We start from the raw sequence: 21,868 nt of genomic DNA, 5'->3' as shown, positions 1-21,868 counted from the left end.
GTAAAAGTACACTAACTGAATGTGCTGAAATTACCTTTGCATCATATTTATGCATGTAAAAAAATAAAAATAATACATTTTTGATATAGATTTTACACATGAAAGCATGAAATGCATTTTTCATAAAGATTTTAAACATGAAAGCATGAAATGCATTTGTCATAGAGATTTTGCACATTAAAACATGAAATGCATTTTTCATACAGATTTTACACATAAAAGCATGAAATGCATTTTTCATATGCATTTTACAAATAAAAGAATGAAATGCATTTTTCATACAGATTTTACACATAAAAGCATGAAAACTTGTAAATTACTTCAAAAATTAAACGTCCACTTCTGCAGGATTTCTCGAGAATTTCATGTATCTGCGAAAAAATCGCGTATGCCCATTAGTTAGGTTCCAGTGAAAAGTTCGTGTGTGTGTGAATTCGCGCAACTCGAATCGTGTAAGATCGAAGTATTACTGTAACTCCAAAATCCTTGTTTTGAGGAAAATGAAGTTAACAATGCTTTAACTCAAAAATCCTTGTTTTGAGGAAACTGAAGTTGAAGATTTTAATGCTCACAATTTTTCCCTTTTTGCTACTTATATCTCCACCATAATGGATACTTTAATCTCTTTTTGCTCTTTCCATGGATACCAAATTTGTGAAATTGCATGTTTAGAGTTAATCCGTTCTGCCTTTTATGGCACTGGTCACCTGTTTCCAACCTTCCAAAACTCCCTGTGCCTCTTAGCTAGGAAGTAATGTTCAATCAAATGTGGTGGTTGTATGATAGGATCTTCCGTGGGAGTTGTGCTGAACACTACTGGAGATAATCTGTTCTTGGACTCATGTAAGGAGTGAGGCGTACACCTGCATGAACGAGACAACTGTCATTTTCACACGAGTGTTCTAGAAATGTGAGTGACGCTCCTGGCATCCATCGTTTCAGGATCTGTTGATGGATCGCTTGGTGGTGCAGATGAGTGACCACACAACTGTAGTTGCTGTTGTTGATAAGCAAAGGGAAATAGTCTTGCACCCATTTTTTAGTTGGCAAGACAAGTGGTTGAGGCAGGGGGTTACCATACTATCAAGCTGATGTTAAGCTGTCAGCCAGCTACACCTTGGGCCATCAGATTGTAATTGTAGGCCAATTCAGTTGCTAGAGGCAGGTCATAAGGTTAAAGTGATCCATATGCCCACATACTGCGGAGAGGCCCTTCAGTGAATGGGGAATACTGATGGTTGATCTCTTCTCCTCTATGTTAAACAGAAAGCTGCCAGTCATTTATTCGCTTGTCCTGCACCCATGGGCAGCACTGGAGGACACCTTTCATTAATATGCTTGATTTGTTGAGAGGTTAATTGTATGTTGGTCACACCTGGTCTGAGGATGACCATGGCAGCTCCTCGTTGGCCATGACCTAAAAGTTTCCCAATCTGCTGAGCTTTCTTGTTGAGGTGTCGAGAGATAACCCCCATGGGTCACACTGCTTCAGTAGCCCCATCTGCTGAAGTACTGCCAGTCTGTGGAGTCTCTTATGCTTCATGGCTGGAAACTATCTAGTAGCTTCTGTTAGAGAGGCTTTTCTCAGAGGTCTGCTTAGGTGATGTCTGATACTGCCAGTCAGTCCAAAGCAGATTTGTTCTAGACTAAATAAGCTGTCTTCTGTTGTCTGCTTTGTGAGGGGTTTCTCTGCCGAGACAAGCTCGTCTGTTTCCCAGGTATTTTTGCCGGAGAATATGATCTCTCTGCCTTGTTGAAGGTTTCCATGCTCTAGAGCATGAGTAATTTACTGTTGATCTGTTTTTGAAATGCCATGTTTGTTATTTTTATAAGGATTCCTTGATTGCAAGTAGAATGTTAACCAAATGCAGTTTCTACTACTTTATTTGATTTTGTTTTTGAAATATTTTCCTAGGGAAAAATTTTCCTGGTTTTTATTGATTCGCATTTCATTGTTTATCCTTCAGCCATTGGTGAATTATTTCAAGAACCATTATGGTTAATTGGAAAAACATGCTTTTAATATTGTTAACCTATTACTGTATTAATTAGTATAACCAGACAACTGAGTCAAAAGTATTGTTAGTTAACCAGTATTTTTATATATACATACAATGTTACAGATCTGAAAATTCATCTACGGGTATGAAATGTCCTCCAGAAGAAATGACTGTCAAAGCAACCACAGTCACAGCACTGAATCAGTCTTCAACTAAGAGTCAGGGATCATCACATGATGGACCAGAAGGTTCAGGTTTAGAACCTATCTCTGGAGTTAGTACTACAGGATCATCTGCTTTATCCCCAGCAACAGCTAGTGGAGCATCTCCTTCTACAAGGGCTGCTAGTCCAAGAGGTTGGTGGTTTTTGTTTATAGCACGAAATTGCCTCTAAAGACGTTTGAAGTGGCTGTATTTACAAAGAGACCAAATTATATTTTAAGAGAGCATGTTTTGTTGCTGTTGTGAAGATTTTGTAAGTGTTATCATCATTATTACTATAATTTAATTGCTGTAATGAAAATCATATAGGAATGCCATGTGTTTTACACTTCTTTTCTCCTTTTTCTTGTTGCTAGGTATACCTTAGCAAGTATTTTGATAAATAGAAGTGTAGGAAAAATGACTATAGAACTGTATGATTTTTATCTGAATCTGAATGGTTGATACTGTCAAGATACCTATATCAAGTAGATGACTGAACTTTGTAAATGAATGGTTATTTGAGCTTTTCTTAATAAAATGGATTTTCTTTCCATCATCAGGTGTAGCAACTGAGAAAACCTCATTGAGTTTAAAAAGTGAAGACGAAATCCCTTTGCCTGATGGAGAATCTGAATCTGAATTTAGTAATCATGACAGATCAAATCTGGGTGTCGATAGTTTTAAAGAAAGTAAGTAAATTATAGTCTTAATTTTGAATTATTTCTTGTAATTATAGTCCTAGTTTTGAATTACATTTATTCCTTGTATGACTTTGACATTTTACAAGATACAGTAATCAGTATTTTGCTTGCATAGGTATTCTTTTCACATGGGTCGTCAGAGAAAAGACCTGTGCGGTATAAACAATTTTTTTTTATCTTTAGCTTTTGTAATACTGTACTGAACCTGTTTACTTGAATAGACTTTGAAATGAGAAAAGTTCAGTATAAAATTACAGGTTTTTTATTTCAGTTTGTATACTTTATATAGTTTAATTTAGATTGCTATTTACTGAAAATTATCATCTTTATGTAGTTTTGTATCAAAGTATTCCCAGTCCTTTCTAGCATGTTGTATTTTTTCCTACAGATTTTATACAAAGCTGTTTGATTTATTTTGTAAAGTTTCAAATGCTAAATAATTTTTTATGTCTATTCCCACACTTTAATGTTATGCTTCATATTCTAAGATATGTCAGGATTCACTCAGCTTAATTTTTTCTTCTTATTGACAGTCGATTGGCCATCTGGTGAGAATTTATCTCCGTTACCATTAAATTATAACAAAGGAGGCTATCCAGTTTGCAAAGTGTGTGGAAAAGTCTTCAAGCATCAAGGATCCTTGGTGGCTCATTATCAGGTTAGATGTTAGCTTCTTTATATTTTTTATGGATTGTTCAACCTTTTTGGAATACCTGCCGCCCCAACCCATCAGATAAACCACTTGTGTGCAGACATTGTCATGAAGCTGAGATGTCCACTGCTTTACTGGCTTTAACAAGTGAATTGGTGCTTTCTTTGTATCCTTAACTTGATGTTTAGGCTTATGTAAATTTAAGAGATTATATATCTGTCACAGTTTTTTTTAGTGTACACTGCTCTCTGCCTTTTACTCTTCTCCATTCCTTGTGATAATTTCCCATATTTATGTAAAAACTGAAATTTCATCTTACTCCAGTTTTTACTTGTTTACAAACTATCATGATAAATGTGCCTGTTATATGCATTGTGACAGTAATTTTACTCTTCTCCATTCCTTGTGATCATTTCCCATATTTATGTAAAAACTGAAATTTCATCTTACTCCAGTTTTTACTTGTTTACAAACTATCATGATAAATGTGCCTGTTATATGCATTGTGACAGTAATTAAATACTGACAGGACGCTGCAGTCTCATCCAGTCTGAATGACATATGTTATTTTCAGAATTTTTGAAGTTTGTCATTATGGACTTGTTTAATTTCAGAAACAGTTTTACATATTAACTGTAACATAATAATTACCCAGATTCAGAGGCATTAATCATAACAAGATGTGCTGCCATGTTTGAGTCTTTAATAACTTTTACTACCATGAAAAGTTTTAAAGATCAGACAGAATAGTCAAGGTTAAAGATCTGATGCAATAATAATTTTTTTTTTATTTGAATGTTTATTACAAAGTTTCTATGTTTATTTGAAGCATTACATGAAAGTAGTGTGAAAATAATTTATTAAAAATCATCAGGTATAAAATCAAGTGAATCATGAAATGAAAAGAATGAAAATATATGAAAAAGGACTTCAATCAATGTACTTTAGCTTTTTCAGTGCTGGACTTGAAAAGAGCATGCTTCTAATAATGCTCTTCCATAAAGCAATGGTCTCCTTCAATTACAAATGGTATTGCCTGTAATTATATTGATATCATTAATATAATTTACAAGAATAATTGTTGACAGTAGTAGCACACAATCTTAAGAGTAATTGGTCATACTAACATTAAACAAAAAAGTTTTTCTCCAAAGAATGAGAAAGCTCTGTTGAATGTCTGCCAAGTTTCTAATTGTAAGGGTCTACTTTACTTCTAATTCTAAGGAAGTAAAGTAGACCCTTCAAAAAAGATGTAAGCTAAATTACTGATGGAATAACAACTGAGGTTCCTATAAAAGCTACTGTAGAGACAGGAAATGCCTCTGCTTCACTGCATAAGATTAGTTTTGTTGTGAGGTTAATTCAGTCTGTAGGGAAGAAATGTAGGTCTCTGTCTCTGCAAATAAGAAAATGGTTCCAGTGTGCATGCTCAGAAAATTCCTGTGGGTGCTCAGCTATATTTTCTGTGCTTCTTGATAATGGTTGGACACGCTGCTGTTCTTTCCAGGATTTACCACCATTTAGTGTTTTGGCAGTCTTACTCAGTGTTATAACTAGTGACATCACAGTTTTGTTTTAGTCTAATTGCTTAGCTCACAAATACACAATTTCAAAATTGGTCTTTTGTGTACCATAATTTTTGGGCCATTACCGTAACTTTTTTCCCTTGCCTGTTCTGATCATAGTTTGTCATTTGCTCGGTAATGTTCACTTAGGCCATTAATTTGTCTACTTTTCCATTGTCCCCCCCTCATCCCCCCCCCCCTCCAAGTCAGACATTCTTCATACATGTTTACTGTCAGGCTTTCAGGCTTATTGATGAGGAGGACTTTGTGGATTTATGGTCTCGAGTCACTGGTCTTCATGGGCACCTCTTTGGCATTATTGATTCAAAGGTTGAAAACTTAGCTGTGCCCACTGCCTTAGCACCTTGTTCTGTCCCTGCTGCTGTTGTTGCCTTCCCTAGTGACAGTGCTGACATTTCCATGGCGTCTGCCTCCTCTACACATCCCATCTCTTCAGTCATTCCTGCCTGTTCTTACTCTTTGGTGTTGGTATTTGAGAATTTGGGTATGCAAATATCCCAGTTTTATTTTTTAACTACTCTCATGTACTTTGCTTTTCCACTTAACATGTCTGATCCTGTGATCTCAAGCAATCTTTTGCTCTACCCCTTTTTCTTCCATTACTCAAGGTTATTCTGGCAGTCCACCTTTGTAAAGGCAAGCAGTGCCTTACCAACCAGGACTTTCAAAATTTGAGAAATGTTCTAACATACAAACCCTAACACATTACATTATGAACAGCGAGTGTTTAATACAAACCCTAAAACATCATGCAGTAAATAGCAAGAAATTTAGCTGACCTTCATACAGATGGGAACCAGAACTCCAACAAGAGATTTAATTATATCAGAGACCAGTGACAAGTATGTGTGAGAAGCTTATTTTACCTAACACAGTTTGTAAAAAATTGAGATTTTCAACTTTACAAGGCAATACCATACCAAGAATAATCAAGGTGTTGGTAGCTACAATGGGAAGAATCCGAAGGTTTCTTGACCAGATACTAATACCTGTTTCATTGTATTAGTCTGCAAAAGTGTACTGACTGGCAAGATCAACTGTAGTTCTTAAGATCCCATATAGGAGGCTTGGGCAACTTCTAGGAACCTTCCTCCTTAAAAATTTGGGATGACCTTTTAAGCTCAGCTGGAGACCCAGTGTTTAGGCCACAAGGTTCTTAACCGCCTATGCTCAATTGGAGACCCCATGTTTAACCCCTGTTTGAGGTAGTACTGTCAGTGCACCTTACTCGGTGCATTGGAGGCATTACTTAAGGTTCTTTGCAGCATTCTTGTTGCCCCTAGCTACAAACCATTTCATTCCTTTTACTGCACCTTGGTTCATATTATCGTTCTTCCATCTTACTTTCCACCCTCTCCTGACAATTTTTTCATTGTGCAACTGTGCCGCTCTCCTCCTGTTATACCCTCAAAACCTTTTACTCTCAATTTCCCATTCAGCACTGTAAGTCCCAGTGCTTGGCCTTCGGCCTAAATTTTTTATTCCATGTGTATTTGTATTCCCGTATTGAGTCCATGAAACTCAAAGACTTGAGAAAGGATGGACACAGAGCCCACGATGCCTCGGGTAAAGAATGGAATGGAATATCAAGTTTATGCCAAAGGCCAAGTGCTGGGACCAATGAGGTCATTCAGTTCTGAAAGGCATTTTAAGAGCAAAAGGGTTTTAAAGATAAAATAGGAAAACACTGCAGTTGCACTATGAAACAACTGTTAGGAGAGAGTTAAAAGTAACATAGAAGATTGAATGAAGGTATAGTACAAGGAATGAAAGGGGGTTGCAGCAAGGGGCTGAAGGAATGCTTCCAAGAACCTTCATAATCCCTTGCATCACACCAACCAAGAAACTGGTCTGATTTTGCTTGAAGATGAGGGCTTTACAAGATTTGGTGATAGGGGACATATGCACAAGCTACTGAAGCTATCTGGTTTATGGTGTATAACTCTCATACATTAAGTTGTAACATTTCTTTGGAACTACTTGACTTGAAGTGATGCTGAATTTTAACCTGTCTGCTAACAAAGACAGGAGGCCTGTCAAAAGTCCTTGTCAGATTCATGTATGCCCAAAGTCTATCATGTATGCCCAAAGTCTATAATTAGCCTTGAATGGAGAGAAGGCATACACAACATTGCATCTATTTTCCAGGCTGCTTGGTCCAGTTGGTAAAGACTCATGGCAAAGAGATATACTGATGGTGTGTGCCACTATTGCCAAGTGTTTCTACCATTCTCATGGATAGACTTGCTTCCCAGTGAAGAAACTAGGCTGTTCCTCCCTGGGACAAACCTATTCATGATCTCAATACTAAGTTTTGCCTCTGCCCAAACAAATACACCTACTACTTTGTTCTGAACATGATAATTGAACACTTGAAGACTTAGGAAGAAGGTCTCAAACTCCAGTAATTCTTTGAGGCATCTGTGAATTTAACTTGTGGTGACTAGTGAGAAGAGGTCAGTGGTACTCCTACCATGAGGTACTGTGAATTCTGCCACTGCTGATGATCCTTGTGGACTTTTTATGAGACTAAGACTGGTTCTCAACTCCAGAGAATGTTGTAAATCAACTATGAGGGACAAGTTTCTTAACAAAGGTGAGTTGCTAACTGGAGGATAATCTGGTCTGCAACAATGCTTTTGTATCAAGGATGGCAGTCTCTGAACCCTGTCATCTGACAGTGCTAGTTCTGACCCCCCCTCCCAACTGATTTGTATCCTTAAACAAAGACAAAATTGGAAAAGAAGTTGTAAATGTTGACATAGCTCTGTGATGATACCATAACAAGACAGTTGTCCAGATATCTCAGTCTTATGATGCTGCTATGAGGAGGTTGGTAAAAACTTCACTTGTAGTGGCAAAATAAAAAGAGAACCCTGAAATGAAATACCTTCCCTTGGGCAAAACAGTGGTATTTTCTTGAAGTCAGATACGAACATAGAAGTGAGCATCTTTGAGGTTAAGGAATGCCTTGGAGTCCTCTTTCCTGGTGTAGAAACAAATATTGGCATGAATCCCATCTTGAAATTTATCTGCCATGGATATGTTGGCTCCAGATGAGTCATGGTCTACCTTGACCTAGCATGCCTGCTGTTCTAATATATGCCATCTTCATTGTTTGACTGTTGCTCGCTGTGTAATCTTCAGCTAAGTGCTTGGTTCTTTTATGTCTTGTTATCAAACATTTGTCCTCTTCGTGTGCTACCAATTCAAACCCTGATTAAATGCCGATGAGACACCACAATACAACTCAAAATTTTTCTAGTACACCTCATGTCATCAGTAAAGATAAGAATGAATACTAAGCTTATGATAATTCTGTATGAAAATGCAAATAGTTTGAGTTATCAAATTGCTGTTTCTGTATCATGTATAATAATCATTGCTTCTGTAAGGCAAGAATGACTGGTGTTCTGTCATCCTACCATACACCTGATCATCATCTCTCAAGAAGCGTTGGAAAACCTTATATTATTGCTTTTGACATCTTTAGTGTGATTGACAGGGCTGGGATATAAGACCATGTTAACTAAATCCCTAAGAACAATAATCATTTTAATTATATAATATTTTAATTATAAATGTGCTCCTCTGTTAGCGGTCATTTCTGTTGATGGTGCTAATCTACCTAAAGATAAATGGGGAAAAATATTTGCTGCTTATTTAAACTACACTAAAATGGAACATAGCACAATACTTTGTAAAAACAGATTTGAGAAGCAATATATTTTTTATCATCTTTTGCTACAATTTGATTGATGAAGAACTTAGTATTACACTATATGGAAATGGATTTGTAGTAATTTACCAGTTTTATAAACTACTTTGGAAGTCAATGTAAACTAAAACTAATCTATTTTTTATAAATTTTACTTTTTTCTTGAAGGTTCATCAATTACGTACCAAGTGCCCCGTGTGTCGTAAAGTGCTCTCCCGACATTACCACATGAAGGTTCATCTTCTGACGGTACATAAAGTTCCTGATGCTGAGATAGAAGGTCTTCTACGAAGTCAAAATATTGTCTAGTAGTTTAAGAAGCGTACTTTCTTCGGCTTATATAACTGTACATTTTTAATGTAAAATATATGAAATAATACGTATGTACACAAAGCAATATAACGGCTGTATATAGAATCTGTAATCACCCTCTTTTGGACTAGATTCTACTGAAGCAAGATTGCAAAGGCAGCACTATGGAAAGGACTATTACTAGAAGTTACCAATGTAAAGAAAAATATTTTTTATATTTTTCATATATATATATATATATATATATTTAACAAACCTTGATTTTTAAACTTTAAACTGGTTTTGATGACAAAATCCAAGAGTACAGTGTACTGGAATATTTTTAGTCTAAATGGGATGAAACTTAGTGTAAAATGTCTAAAGTGGCATTTATAACAATGTACAGAGTATCACATACTTTTTTCTGAGTGACTATTTACAGTTATGCAGTTTAGAAGCTTCATGTTTTCTATTTGCTGATATCAAGAAAGTACAGTTTATATGTATATGTACAATGTTATATTTCAATAGGCTTTACAATTAATTACTTAAGTTTTTTGAAAGTCATTGTTTATAAGAAAATCTATTGTATTTTTTCTCAGAATATTTATTTCTCACTTTGGACAATTTGAAATCATTTTAAAATATCGAAATAAATATGTGCAAGTTCATTTGTAATACAGGAACAGTTAAATATTGCATTTTAAAATTGTTCTGGTGAAGCCTTTACATTTTATTTTTCCATAAAATAGCAAATTTTGTGCTTTCATTTGCATAGCATTAATTCATTACACAAAACTGACAATATATATCACATTTTCAAAACTGTATGCTGTAGGTATATTTCCTTTGACTTCTTGCTTCTCGATTTTTTCCAACTGTAAGGTGCAATTGTGTAAATTTCAGGTGCTTCTAGCTACATTCGATCTCATACATGTTGATGTATTTTTATTACTATTTATAATAAATTTTTAAAAAATATGTTGACCGGTGTATAAGGTTATTTTTATTAAGTCCATGCATGATGGTACTAAGTGACATAATGTGCAATTGGTAGGTAATGGTGACAGAATCAGGGTACCGTATTTATTGTTCCACTGTGTGCATTTCAACTGCAAATATCCTTACAAGCTTAAAACTAAATTCAATGCAAATATACTTGGTAAATATAAACATATACTACATACTGTACCATGAGGACTGACTATGAAAGGATATAGGTAATTGGAATTCAGTTTTTGTACTCATGTAGATTTAAAAAAGAAAAATAGCAACTGAATATGCTCTGAAAGCTGCCAAATAAATAAAGCAAGAGGAATATGATGGTGCCATTTTCTAGAAAGTGCTAAAGTTGTGTTGTACTATGAAAGAATGATTTGTATTATGGTTAGAGCCATTCTGTGGGTTACCGAGTTGTGGATGGAGCTTATGAAAGCATGCTTGCCTTGATGGTTGTTGGCACAGCAGTGGGAAGTCCTTGATAAGTGGAGACTGCATGACCACTTTTTATACTGATAGCTTAGAGTGGTTCATTGTAGAGGGTGACTACACTTACAGCTCATTAAGGACTACCCACTGCTATGCTCACAGCCTACAAGGCAAATGCATTCACACCACAAACTCTACCAACAACTTGCCAATGCACACAGAACGGTTCCATCTACAACACACATCCACCCACTCAAATTAGCACACCTTCAACAAGAATGCCAAGAAATATATTTAGATCACCATAACTACAGCTTGGAAAAATAACTTAAATCACATTTAGATTACTGGAAAACAAAATCATATTTTTATTAATGTAACTGGAAAACAAAATCATATTTATATTAATGTAACAAGAATTTACAGAAACAAATGTCTAGTCTGCATTGAGGATTACTGTGATTTAGTAATGGCCATAGTTAAGTAATGAAACTGGTTATTTTGAAGAAATCAAAGGCTGAGCAATAAAATACACTAAATTCTTCTTTATTACATCTGAATAGTTGGTCTTTGTAAATTGCTGTTCTTGTACCAAATATTCAGTTCAAAGAAAAAATATCTAGCATCATTAATAAACTAAATGATGAAGATTTAGATTGCTGAAATACTAGGAAAACAATGTAAAAATTCCAAGATGCTTGTAAGAATTGGCCTAACTTGCAGTCAATGCCTGTGGAAACTGTATGTAATTCTTTGTGATATGTCCAATATGCTAATTTTATTCTGGTACATATTGCTATAAAATTTTAAAATTCCAACCTACAGCAAGAAGTATTTAAATATACTTTTTAAAGTTTATATCCATGAAATTTGTTCATTGTCCTCAAATATAATCTTGAGCATTGTAACATGTGTAGTTTAAAGAAAAAAGTACAGAGATGTGTACAGTATTAGCATTTTGGCAATATTGGTGATGGGACACAATTTTAAGGTTTATGTATAGAATATTACACAATGTAGCCAGTTACACAAAACAATGTCTTTCTTCAGTACAAATTAAAATGTCCAGAATCTGTACATCCACTGTAAAAAGGTTAGTGTAAAAAATTGAACATACTGTATTTTATGTTGCACAAAATAAATCATAGTTTGGCATGTCTGGTTTTCTTTAGATCACTGACTTCAGATGTGAATTTTGTATTCTAGTGTCTAAACTCAACAAACAGCTTGAAGGCCTGCCTCTTCTAGTCAGTCATGAAATCTGCTTTATAACAAAGACAATAAAGTACACTGGAGCCAACTCACACAGCTTATTCCATATAAAGTACTTAATGGGCTAACCTAAACAATATTTTGTATCATTCAATTTAAAATATTTATTTACATATTTAAATTCTGAGATGTATCTGCAAAATGGACTGCTTATACAAATTTGTAATACCAGTCCCTACTTGTTGCAAGATAGGTTTTCATTCATTCGTTCATCATCCACCCTCACAAGCGCAAGCAAGAATCTTCATGCGAGTGTTTGTTCACCATCTGATACCTATACCATACCTGAAGTAATCGCATGATGATCTGCATGCGCACTACCTAAAAGCATGCAGCTCCCCAAAAATATACATGTATATAAAATAAATAAAAATGAATAAAAAGTCCTCCATATTTTTGGCAATTCTGCATGGGCAGAAAAATATAATAATACCACTGTTGACAGTCATATAGCACATAGAAAAGGGTATTATAGAGAGGTAGGCTGAGGTAAGTGTTTTTGGGAAAAGGGGAGCTGGAAAAGCCTTCATATGCTTGGGAACTTGCACAAATGTTACTGGCTTAAATGCAATGTAACATAAAACATAACATGTTATATTGTTTCCAGCTTTTAAGTGGCTGGACATTGTGCCAGGTGCACGATCATTGCTAACTTTAACCTGGAATAAAATAAAAACTACTGAGGCAAGGGCTGCAATTTAGTATGATTGATAACTGGAGGGTGAATGATCAACATAACAATTTGCTGCCCTCTAACCTCAGTAGTTAAGATCTGAGGGTGGACAGAGAAATAGCCATCTCAATAGTTTTTTTTTTACAGAAAACTAAAACCATTCCACTTTTCACTCAGGTTATAATTCAATGTACACAGTAATAGTTCATATGCTCTATGGATACATATCTTGATGACAAGTACACTATATCTATACAAACTTTATCCACAAAGCTTCAAAATGAATAGACGAATATAGTACTGGGTACTGAAATAACGCTTATATATGCTCCATCATCAAAGGGGTAATGAAGTATCAATGACATTTTTGACTCTGTGAGCACAGAAGCTCACTATGGTGGGAGAAAATCACCCAGGAAGGAAACGAGTTTTCATATATTGACACAAATGTTGGCTAATACTGCAATGTTTTGGGTAGGACAATGTAAGTCAAATAAAGGTTTGTATACTGTATACACATAATATGGGCACTGAATGAATAATTTTATTAGATGTTATGTAAGCAAGTATTTTGGTTTAGCTTTAGATCATGTTCAGTATCCAAATGTTTAAAACAACTTTGGCTTTCAATTAATTCAAGAAATATCAAACTTACCAAATGGCAGTTATCTTAAGTAGCACTGGTTTCTGAGGTAACTTCTATACGTGCTGCATCACTTAATACAGCAGCTTCAGGGGCAGGTGTGGTCTCTTTGCTAGGGACTGCAGACCCAGGAGCAGATTCTGGAGCTACTGGTGTTAAAGGAGCCCAGTATTTGTTACCTTGAAAAGATCATGATTATGATTAGTTTAAGAGAATTTTTGGAAAGGTTACCACATCCAGAGACACAAATACTACAGTTATGGGGTAGGAGAAAACAAGAATGGACAAAGTTAATTTTGAAAAATTCATGGGAGCATATTTTTGAGGCAGAAATATACTGTAAGGAAACGCAGTACCTATAAGAGTGGAATAGGTGAGTGCAAATGACATAAAAAAAGGACTGAACTGCTTCACTAGGTCAAGAATGCCTAACACAAAAGATTGCTGTGAGTTCATTTGACTTTCATTTCTTCCTACTGTATGCCTGCACACAATCTTCTCTTTGTCACAAAATGTAACAGCATCTTAAATAATCTACTTTTTCCTTCACCAAACCTTATATTTTCTCATCTCATCACTTAGTGTTTTTATTCTCTACCTTCTTATACACACAAACACTTCCTATTGTCCTTCTAATACTACCCTAAAATTTACACTTCTTTTTATGTAACCCTACCCCATAGTTCATCCATTTTTTCTTATTTGCTGTAAACTTCCTTCTTATCCAAACACTGTCTTCATTATATTTACAGCCATTTTTGGACCTTTCTCTCCAACTTTTGCTTCAACCAAATAATGATCAGATATAACCCCCTTCATGTTAGACGAAATGTGATATTACCTGTTGATAAGGCTAATATAAATTTTAGATTTATGAAAAATTATGCTCAAGTTTTAATCACAGAAACAGAATCTAATAATAATTTTCTGAGGTGCAATACGAATTACAAAAGTTATTAATACATTAATTGTTTGTAGACACTTACATCATATAAAGGGGTACCTTTCAGGGGACCCAAACCGGAATTGTGTGAATTTTATTCAGTTGAAGCCATGTTTACAGTCTTAACCCCCTTCCACGTGTTTTCCAGAAGCAAAATGTGACTCTGTCATTTTCTTCTGAACCTCTTCATAAAGGTTTCCTTTAATATAAATAGGGAGTCAGGAGTCTGGTCATGCACATTTTGGTCAGAAACTGAGGAAGCCACACCCCCTCCACTTTGCCCCAGTGTGGCAAAGTGGGAGGGGGGTTGTCCATGATGAATGCCACCAGCTCACACTGCCTTGAGTGTGAGACAGTTTCTGACCAAGAATGGCATGAATCACTTACCCACCCTCCCTATTCACCTGATCTTGCCCTGTGACTTCTTTTGTCTCCGAATGAAGAAAGCCCTCAAAGGGATCTTTGCAGACGTTGAAGAGGTTCAGAAGAAAACGACTGGAGTCATTAAAGCCATAACTTCAAGAGTTCCAGAATTGCTTTCAACAGTGGAAACACGTCTGGATAAGTGCATTGCTTCAAAATGGAGAATACTTGGAAGGTGATAAGACTAAACATGTAACAATAACTGAATAAAATTCTATGACACTTTAATTACTTTGGTCCCCTACATACCAGAATTTCATGAGAGTCCTACTAAATTTAAATTTACTAAATTTAAATTTATAAGCAGCTCAGTAAATTGCAATGATTAAGATAAATTATTCTTTCTAAATTTTTTATAAACTTAAAAATGTAACTGGTAATAATGTACAGATACTAATCATTAAAAAACGTTTCTAAATCAAAGCACAGATGTTTATTACATGAGGTAACAATGCATCAAATATTATCATGTGGTAATTTAGTATACAGGATACTAAAATCAAAGGAAGATAGCATAAAATTACTTGGACCTTTGGGATTTTTATTCATGGCAATCAATTTTAGTATTTTTGCTATCACTCTTATAATGATTGTTATTATTTGTATTATCAGTTGCATTATAAAGTTTATCTAGAAATAAATCGAGCATAATACAATAGTTCTGTCAATACAATTAACATGTAAGTTTGTTAAAAACTCTCAGTTCCATACATTTTCATTCGGTGAGCAACCCTATCCCACCTACCAAGTATGAACCCCAATTCTAGCTATGGTATATTTTCCTATGTGCAAGAACAATTTTCTTGAGAGTAGAAAGTTCTAAGCTTGTTAAAACTCAAAAATTACAACTGGCATTGGTCTCACTCATAACCACATTCTAGGGGTTCAAAGGGCTCTCAACCTAATAAGGGTGCCTTCTTTGAAGTGGAGATAAAAAGGGTACAAGACATATAATTAAGACAAACACAGAAAACTAAAATGGTTGAAAACTAAAAGGAGAAAAAGGAATGTAACTGTGGACCCACGGGACACTGCAAAAGGCCTTTAGTAATGCCTACAGTGTCCAATTATGCACACTGCTAGCATTAATATCTAGGGGCTCACCTAATTTATAATGTTTAATTCTGTCTCCTCCATGCTCTTGATAATCCTCCTTTGTAATTCCAATTTTCACTAAATCAGCAGCTGAATCACGAGCACCAAACCAAGGATCCAAAATAGGGTTCTGAAAATAAAATTTTCTTTCATCAATGGAATGAGAAATAATGATTTAATTACTACATAATTCTACATGTAATAACCAACATGAGAAAGAGACAAAAATTCAATAGTGACTATCAAGATATAAACACTTCAATAAACACTTCAAGGTACTAACATTAAAATTAATGTTTTCGTCTCTTGGGACTGCAGTAAATCTGAATTGAAAATTATTTTATGCTAATTCATTACATAACCTTTTCTCAATTCACTTTGACTTCTTTATAATAATTTCATTATAAAATGAGTGAAATTTTATACAAAACAATTTACCAATTCAAAATACAAAAATAACTTCTGTTTTTTCAATAACAATTGCATTTTCCCTGCTACTCTACACTTAGAACATCACACCCTTGCACTGAATTGCTTGAAGGCATAAACAAGTCAGTGGCACACATAGAGGGCTGAGAGAAAATTACTGGCAAAGACATCCCTTCCATAAGACAACAAAGATTGAGTACTTCCAAAAAATGCTGGGAAAGGAGATCAATAGAAACTGGTTCCCACCAATGCTTACACACTAGAAAATAGCACAACAAACCCAGGATGAAAATAAAAATAACAAAGTAAAGCTAAAAGTGAGAAAAATCTGGCATGGCAGAAAGGTGGAATAAAGACTGAGAGAGCTGTTGAGACTGGTGTTATGGAGTTACACAACTGAATAAATGCAAATACAGTATGAAGTGGCCGAGGAGCTCTTTTGAGGATAAAGGTGTAAATGTGAAAAGTTGTACATAGAATATGGCATTTTATGATTAATAGGTTTACAGTAATACCCTGAACTTGCGTGATTCAAGTTGCGTGAATTCACAGACAAGCGAACTTTTCATTGGAACCTAACTAATTGTCATACACGAGTTTTTCACAGACGTGCGAACATTTCCAAATACTGAGAAACCCTGCAAATGTGTTTAGGTTTAATTTTTTATGTAATTCATAAGTTTTCAAGCTTTTATGTGTCAATTAAAAAACATAAAATAATATATAAAAGTAATAATTTCTCTCTCTCTCTTTTACTGAGATGAGAGAATTTTTATGGTACATGTACAATATATGTTTACAGGCAGTCCCCTGGTTACGACAGGTCCGGCTTACAACGTTCCGAGGTTACAACGCTTTTCAAATATATTCATCAGAAATTATTTCCCGGTTTACGACGCATGTTCCGGGGTTACGACGCTTACAATGCCGATCCAACGGAAGAAATATGGCTACAAAATGGCAGAATAATAAAAATTTGGAGGTTTTTTGATGAAAAACTCAATAAAAATCCAGTTTACATCATTTTCAATACACCCAAAGCATTATTATAAGTAAGGTTTTCTTAGGATTTTTGACGATTTTCGACGATTTTTCGGCTTACGACACGGCGTAGGAATGGAACCCCCGTTGTAAACCGGGGATTGCCTGTATTTGTTTTGTAATTTTTTACCTATAATAAGTGCAGTAAACCCCCTGTATTTGTGGTCTCAATATTCATGGACTCACCTACACGTGGATTTCTCTGTGGAACGTATCTACCCATTATTCGTGGAAAATTCGCCCACTCGCGGTATTTTTCACTGAGAAATATTCACTAGTTACTGTATTTTCATATTTTCATGACTAAATGCATTTTTTGTGATAATACTATTAAAATACTCTGGTATAAGCATTTTTAGAGGTTTTTTTTGTGTTTAAACTACCAAAATAGGCAGTTTTAAGTGTTTTTTGAGGGGTTTTAAGTATTTGTGGATTTTACCTATTCGCGGGGGTGCAGTACGCATCCTCCGCGAATACTGGGGGTACACTGTACTAATTTTCAAATATTAATAAGATTAATGAGATTAAATAATAATAATAATAATAATAATAATAATAATAATAATAATAATAATACAGGCAGTCCCCAGTTATCGGCTGGGGTTCTGTTCTGAGGGTGTGATGATAACCAAAAATCACTGCTAACCGAAAATCGATGATTTTCGGCGCCTTTTCTGTGGTTTTCGGGGCTTATCGGTGCTGAAAAGCGCCAAATTTTGGTTATTGGCGCCTCTGTTAGGTATGTATCGGTGCCAATAAGTGGAAATCGGCAATTTTTGGCACTGATAATTGCCGATTTTCATCGCTAAACAAGCCCTGTAAAACCGGATCGCTGTTAACCAAGCCCGCCGTTAACCGGGGACTGCATGTAATAATAATATAACTGTAATTACAAAATCGTATGTGATACGTATTTTAAACAAACAAATATCTCTCCCTCATCTTTTGTAAGAAGCATGAAGGCAAAGCTGTCAGACATGTTGCTGATTAGTGGGTCAAAGGTTTCTTACGAAATTTCTCTCTCTCTCTCTCTCTCTCGTTCGTAGTTAGCGCAACCTATGTATTACTGTTTCTCTGTATTTCTTCAACTGTACAGTAGATAATTGTAAATTGATCTAATTTTACCTGTACCATCTACAAACTGTAAATGCGCCATTCTAAACCATAGAGACAAAGCATTTCAGAACAAAGAGAAAGAAACAGAATAAAGAAGTTTTTGAAAACGAGGTTGAGAAGACTTCTAAAAATAGATCGGTGGAATGGGGAGAAAAACAGTATACTAACCTTCACACTCTCCTATATTTTTACGTCAACTATTTATTTCTATTTTTAAGGGTAATGTATTAAGCTAACTTTTAAATTAAATTACAGTAACTTTAATTTCATTTAAAAGTTAGTTTAATACTGAATTTCCATCTTTTGATATCTAACGTCAGAATAACTTCTTTCTCTCTCTCTCTCATGTTATTCTCTTTGTGTCCGTAACAATTCGTAAATAATTTAACTTGATATTTCAAGTAAGGACAATCTCTCTCTCTCTCTCTCCTCATGTGTTATTCTCCTTGTCTCAGTAATAACTGATAAATAATTTCACACTTTTCAGTAAGGACAACCCTTATCTCTCTCTCTCTCGTTCATAGTTAGCGGTCACACATTTTCACAACTTATTATTTCTCTGTACCTCTTTACCAGTACTGTACATAGTTTAAACTGATCTAAGTTGACCTGTACCATCTATGAAGTGTAAATGAGCTAGTGTGGCAAACATATTCTACAACACAGAGACATAATATCTAAGAATTGTATTAGTCCAAATAAAAAACACTGTTTGTTCATCAAAAAGCATTTCAGAACAAAGAGAAAGAGATGTAGAATAAAGTTATTAAAAAGAGGTTGAGAAAACTTCTAAAAATAGATTGGTTGGAAGGGAAAAGAGAGAGAAATTCTCTTCCAACTCTCTATTTTTATGTCAACCATTTATTTCTTTTTTTAAGAGTAATGTATTGAGCTTACTTTTAAATGAAATTACTGTAACTTTAATTCCATTTAAAATTTAGCTTATTAATTTGGGAGCATGATTAGGGTCATATTTAGTGTTTAATCTTTATAAATAAGCATTTATTAACACTTTTAGAGACTGTGCCAAACTTATGCAAAAATTCGCCTTGCGCGCGTAAGTTCGGGGTATGACTGTATATGAAAAATGTGTTTTGTCATAATGACATTACATTAATTCAACAAGACTAATGAGCTTCAAAACAAAGCTTTCATTACCCATTGCCTGATAAAAGGGAACTAATAATGAGGGATTAATAATTAAGATATTACCTGTGCTAAGCCAACATTGAAGTGTGACTGGAATGGCCTCATTGCTAGCAGTTCTCTTTCTATCCTAGACTTGAGACCTGGAAGAAAGGCTGGTCCACCTGTTAAGAAGACATTGCTAACCAACTTACTCTGTGTATCAGCATCAAAGAGACCTAATACATACTGGATTGTGGCTGTAATCCCTCCTTGTTCAAGTCCATACATGTAGGGCTGAAACAACAGCTCCCCAATTCTGATCTGTGAAGAACATTTCAATCTTGTAAATGCTGCACCAGAACATGTAATCTTTTAAAAATCAATTATTTTTTCATACAAACCCATTATAGTACTTATAATTTGCCCTTTAGGTCACAATTTACAATCACACACACACCCCCAGCATAAAAAGCAAAATACATCCTTCAGCTGGTAGCACTAAACATGTAAGCATATGCCAGAGCCTTAAGCAACTACATACCAAATTATTCATGTTGTCTGACCAAGAAACTGAGAGAAACAGTGAGTTTGGTAGGTCGGAACTGGCATTCTGAGTAAAGGTAGATGGGATCGACTGAGGTCCTTAAAACCAGCATGGATAGATCTTAAGCAAAAGAACCCAAACTTCTCATAAGAAAGAAACTATGAAATGTAAAAGTAGCTATGAGGCATTTGTATTTCAATAATGAGATACTACAAATACCTATTTCAGGCATGGGATACCTTGTGGCAATATCAATATAAGTCTGTCAACCTATGGTATGACGGACTTATATTGCCACAAGGTACTCTGAGAAGCAACTAATGTACCAGAGGACAGCACTCATCCATTAAGTATTACATCCGGCAATCACCCCAAGTCTACATTGTAAAGAATGGCAAAATGGATAAAGTAGGGGAAATTAAAGTACAAAAAGAAAAGTTACGGTGATAAAGAGGATGAATTTACAGAGCAAGGAACCTCTCCGTAAGTACCTCTGGGATGCGTTTATGAAATGAAACTTGAATACTGTTTGGAAACACCATGCATATAAAAAATAAACTGCACTGAAATCACAAGTTTAACCCTTTCACTGCAGGGCACTGATTTCCTCATTCATTAAAAGGTCTCATCCATGACATGGCACTGATCTCCTCATTCATCATTCTTTTTGTTCTAGTTAGACAGCTCATAACAGATAATGCATTTCCTTCGTCATTGTAAAACTTCTATCTAAATTCTAGAGACAAATGGCAACATTTGATTCCAACTTATAAGATAATCTCAAGACAAGGGGTAAAACTTCAGTAACCACCAAAATGCCATGAAGGTTGAGGGGTTCTCTCAATGATGAAGTAGTACAGAGGCTTTTATTTGGAAATGACAATAACAGTAGTCAACATGAACTATCAAATAGTTCTGAAAATGACAGTAGTGACTATGGTGGTGTTTATATAACGCAGTTACAGACAAACTTTACTTAGATAATTTTTTTTATTTCAGCTTTTATCAGTGATGATCATGAATCAGAGGAGGAAGCAGATTTGTTATGCACCAGAGGTGGTGTCAGTAAACAAAGAAAATGTGATAAAATTTGCAAATGGAAGACCACTGAAGATTCAGTTCATGAAAAATCAGTGCACTGAAAGTTTTATTGGAGATAATAAATTCATATTTTCTACAGAATGACATGTCTATTTTGAAATTCTTATTTGTGAGGTTTTTTCTGAAGAAATTTTTGGCCAAGAGCATGAGTTCAAAGTTTGTAATTAAGATTTTCAAACCAAATAACAACAATCACTTTACTTTACTCCATGCTTTGAGAAGTATTGTACTGAAATGGAACACTAATAAAAACTACATAATTCAGTATTTGAACAATTACCTACACATTTGTATATTTTATCACTCTACTATAATAAAACATTATATTAACATAATAGTACATTATAATATTGTAAAAGTAATGAAAATAACAAAGAATCGATGTACGAGTATAAAAGAGATAAAATTAGTCAGTCATACAATTAGCAGGACACTGATCTCATCACTGATGAAGATAACAGGCTCACAGTGAAAGGGTTAAAAAGTATATTAATTGAAAAAACTCTAATCTTGTAGAAAAAACACCAGATTTAGCTGCTCTTCCATTCTCATTTCCTTTACACCCTTAAAACAATTTGTAAGAGCCAGAACAGGATCCCATTCTGATTACTTGCTTCTTGATATATCCTACAGACAAGAAAATTCTCGTACCTGTCCCATATGTAAATGTACAGTATGCAACAGCCAAAATAAACAAAACCATACAAACAGCAAAACTGACAAACCACTGAGTATCAAATTAAAATAAACCTTGTCTGATTCTTTTCAATATACAGTAATTGGTATTCAATGTAAAAGTTACGTGCATTATTTAAGTATTTCAACGGAACTCTATCGGTGTTATTGTTTGTCACGCACACCATACTCTATCTCTATCTCC

General features: G+C 34.9%; 2 protein-coding genes across 7 annotated transcripts in view; one reads left to right on the top strand and one right to left on the bottom strand.

Annotated features, from left to right (window-relative positions):
• LOC136840140 (broad-complex core protein isoforms 1/2/3/4/5-like) overlaps positions 1-11,735 on the top strand; it is a 79,319-nt gene extending 67,584 nt beyond the window's left edge. For 3 of the 6 annotated variants that reach the window (XM_067106564.1, XM_067106565.1, XM_067106562.1), the window contains exons 6-9: positions 2,124-2,356; positions 2,765-2,893; positions 3,439-3,563; positions 9,030-9,240. In XM_067106564.1, coding sequence (XP_066962665.1) covers positions 2,124-2,356; positions 2,765-2,893; positions 3,439-3,563; positions 9,030-9,170 — 628 coding nt within the window. In that variant the 3' untranslated portion in view covers positions 9,171-9,240. Of the gene's footprint in view, positions 1-2,123; positions 2,357-2,764; positions 2,894-3,438; positions 3,564-9,029 lie in introns of all 6 variants that reach the window. The other 3 variants (XM_067106561.1, XM_067106560.1, XM_067106566.1) reach the window with 2 other exon arrangements.
• Arp5 (Actin-related protein 5) overlaps positions 4,331-21,868 on the bottom strand; it is a 38,034-nt gene continuing 20,496 nt past the window's right edge. The window contains exons 11-14 of the mRNA XM_067106553.1: positions 19,428-19,664; positions 15,639-15,759; positions 13,181-13,347; positions 4,331-4,593 (exon numbers count right to left, since the gene is read on the bottom strand). Of these exons, the coding sequence (XP_066962654.1) occupies positions 13,196-13,347; positions 15,639-15,759; positions 19,428-19,664 (510 nt within the window). The 3' untranslated portion in view covers positions 4,331-4,593; positions 13,181-13,195. The remainder of the gene's footprint in view (positions 4,594-13,180; positions 13,348-15,638; positions 15,760-19,427; positions 19,665-21,868) is intronic.

This window comes from Macrobrachium rosenbergii, chromosome 7 (assembly GCF_040412425.1).
Source record: "Macrobrachium rosenbergii isolate ZJJX-2024 chromosome 7, ASM4041242v1, whole genome shotgun sequence".
Lineage (NCBI taxonomy): Eukaryota > Metazoa > Arthropoda > Malacostraca > Decapoda > Palaemonidae > Macrobrachium > Macrobrachium rosenbergii.
Note: the sequence above shows the minus strand (reverse complement) of the source record. Positions and strands in the feature narration are given on the sequence as shown.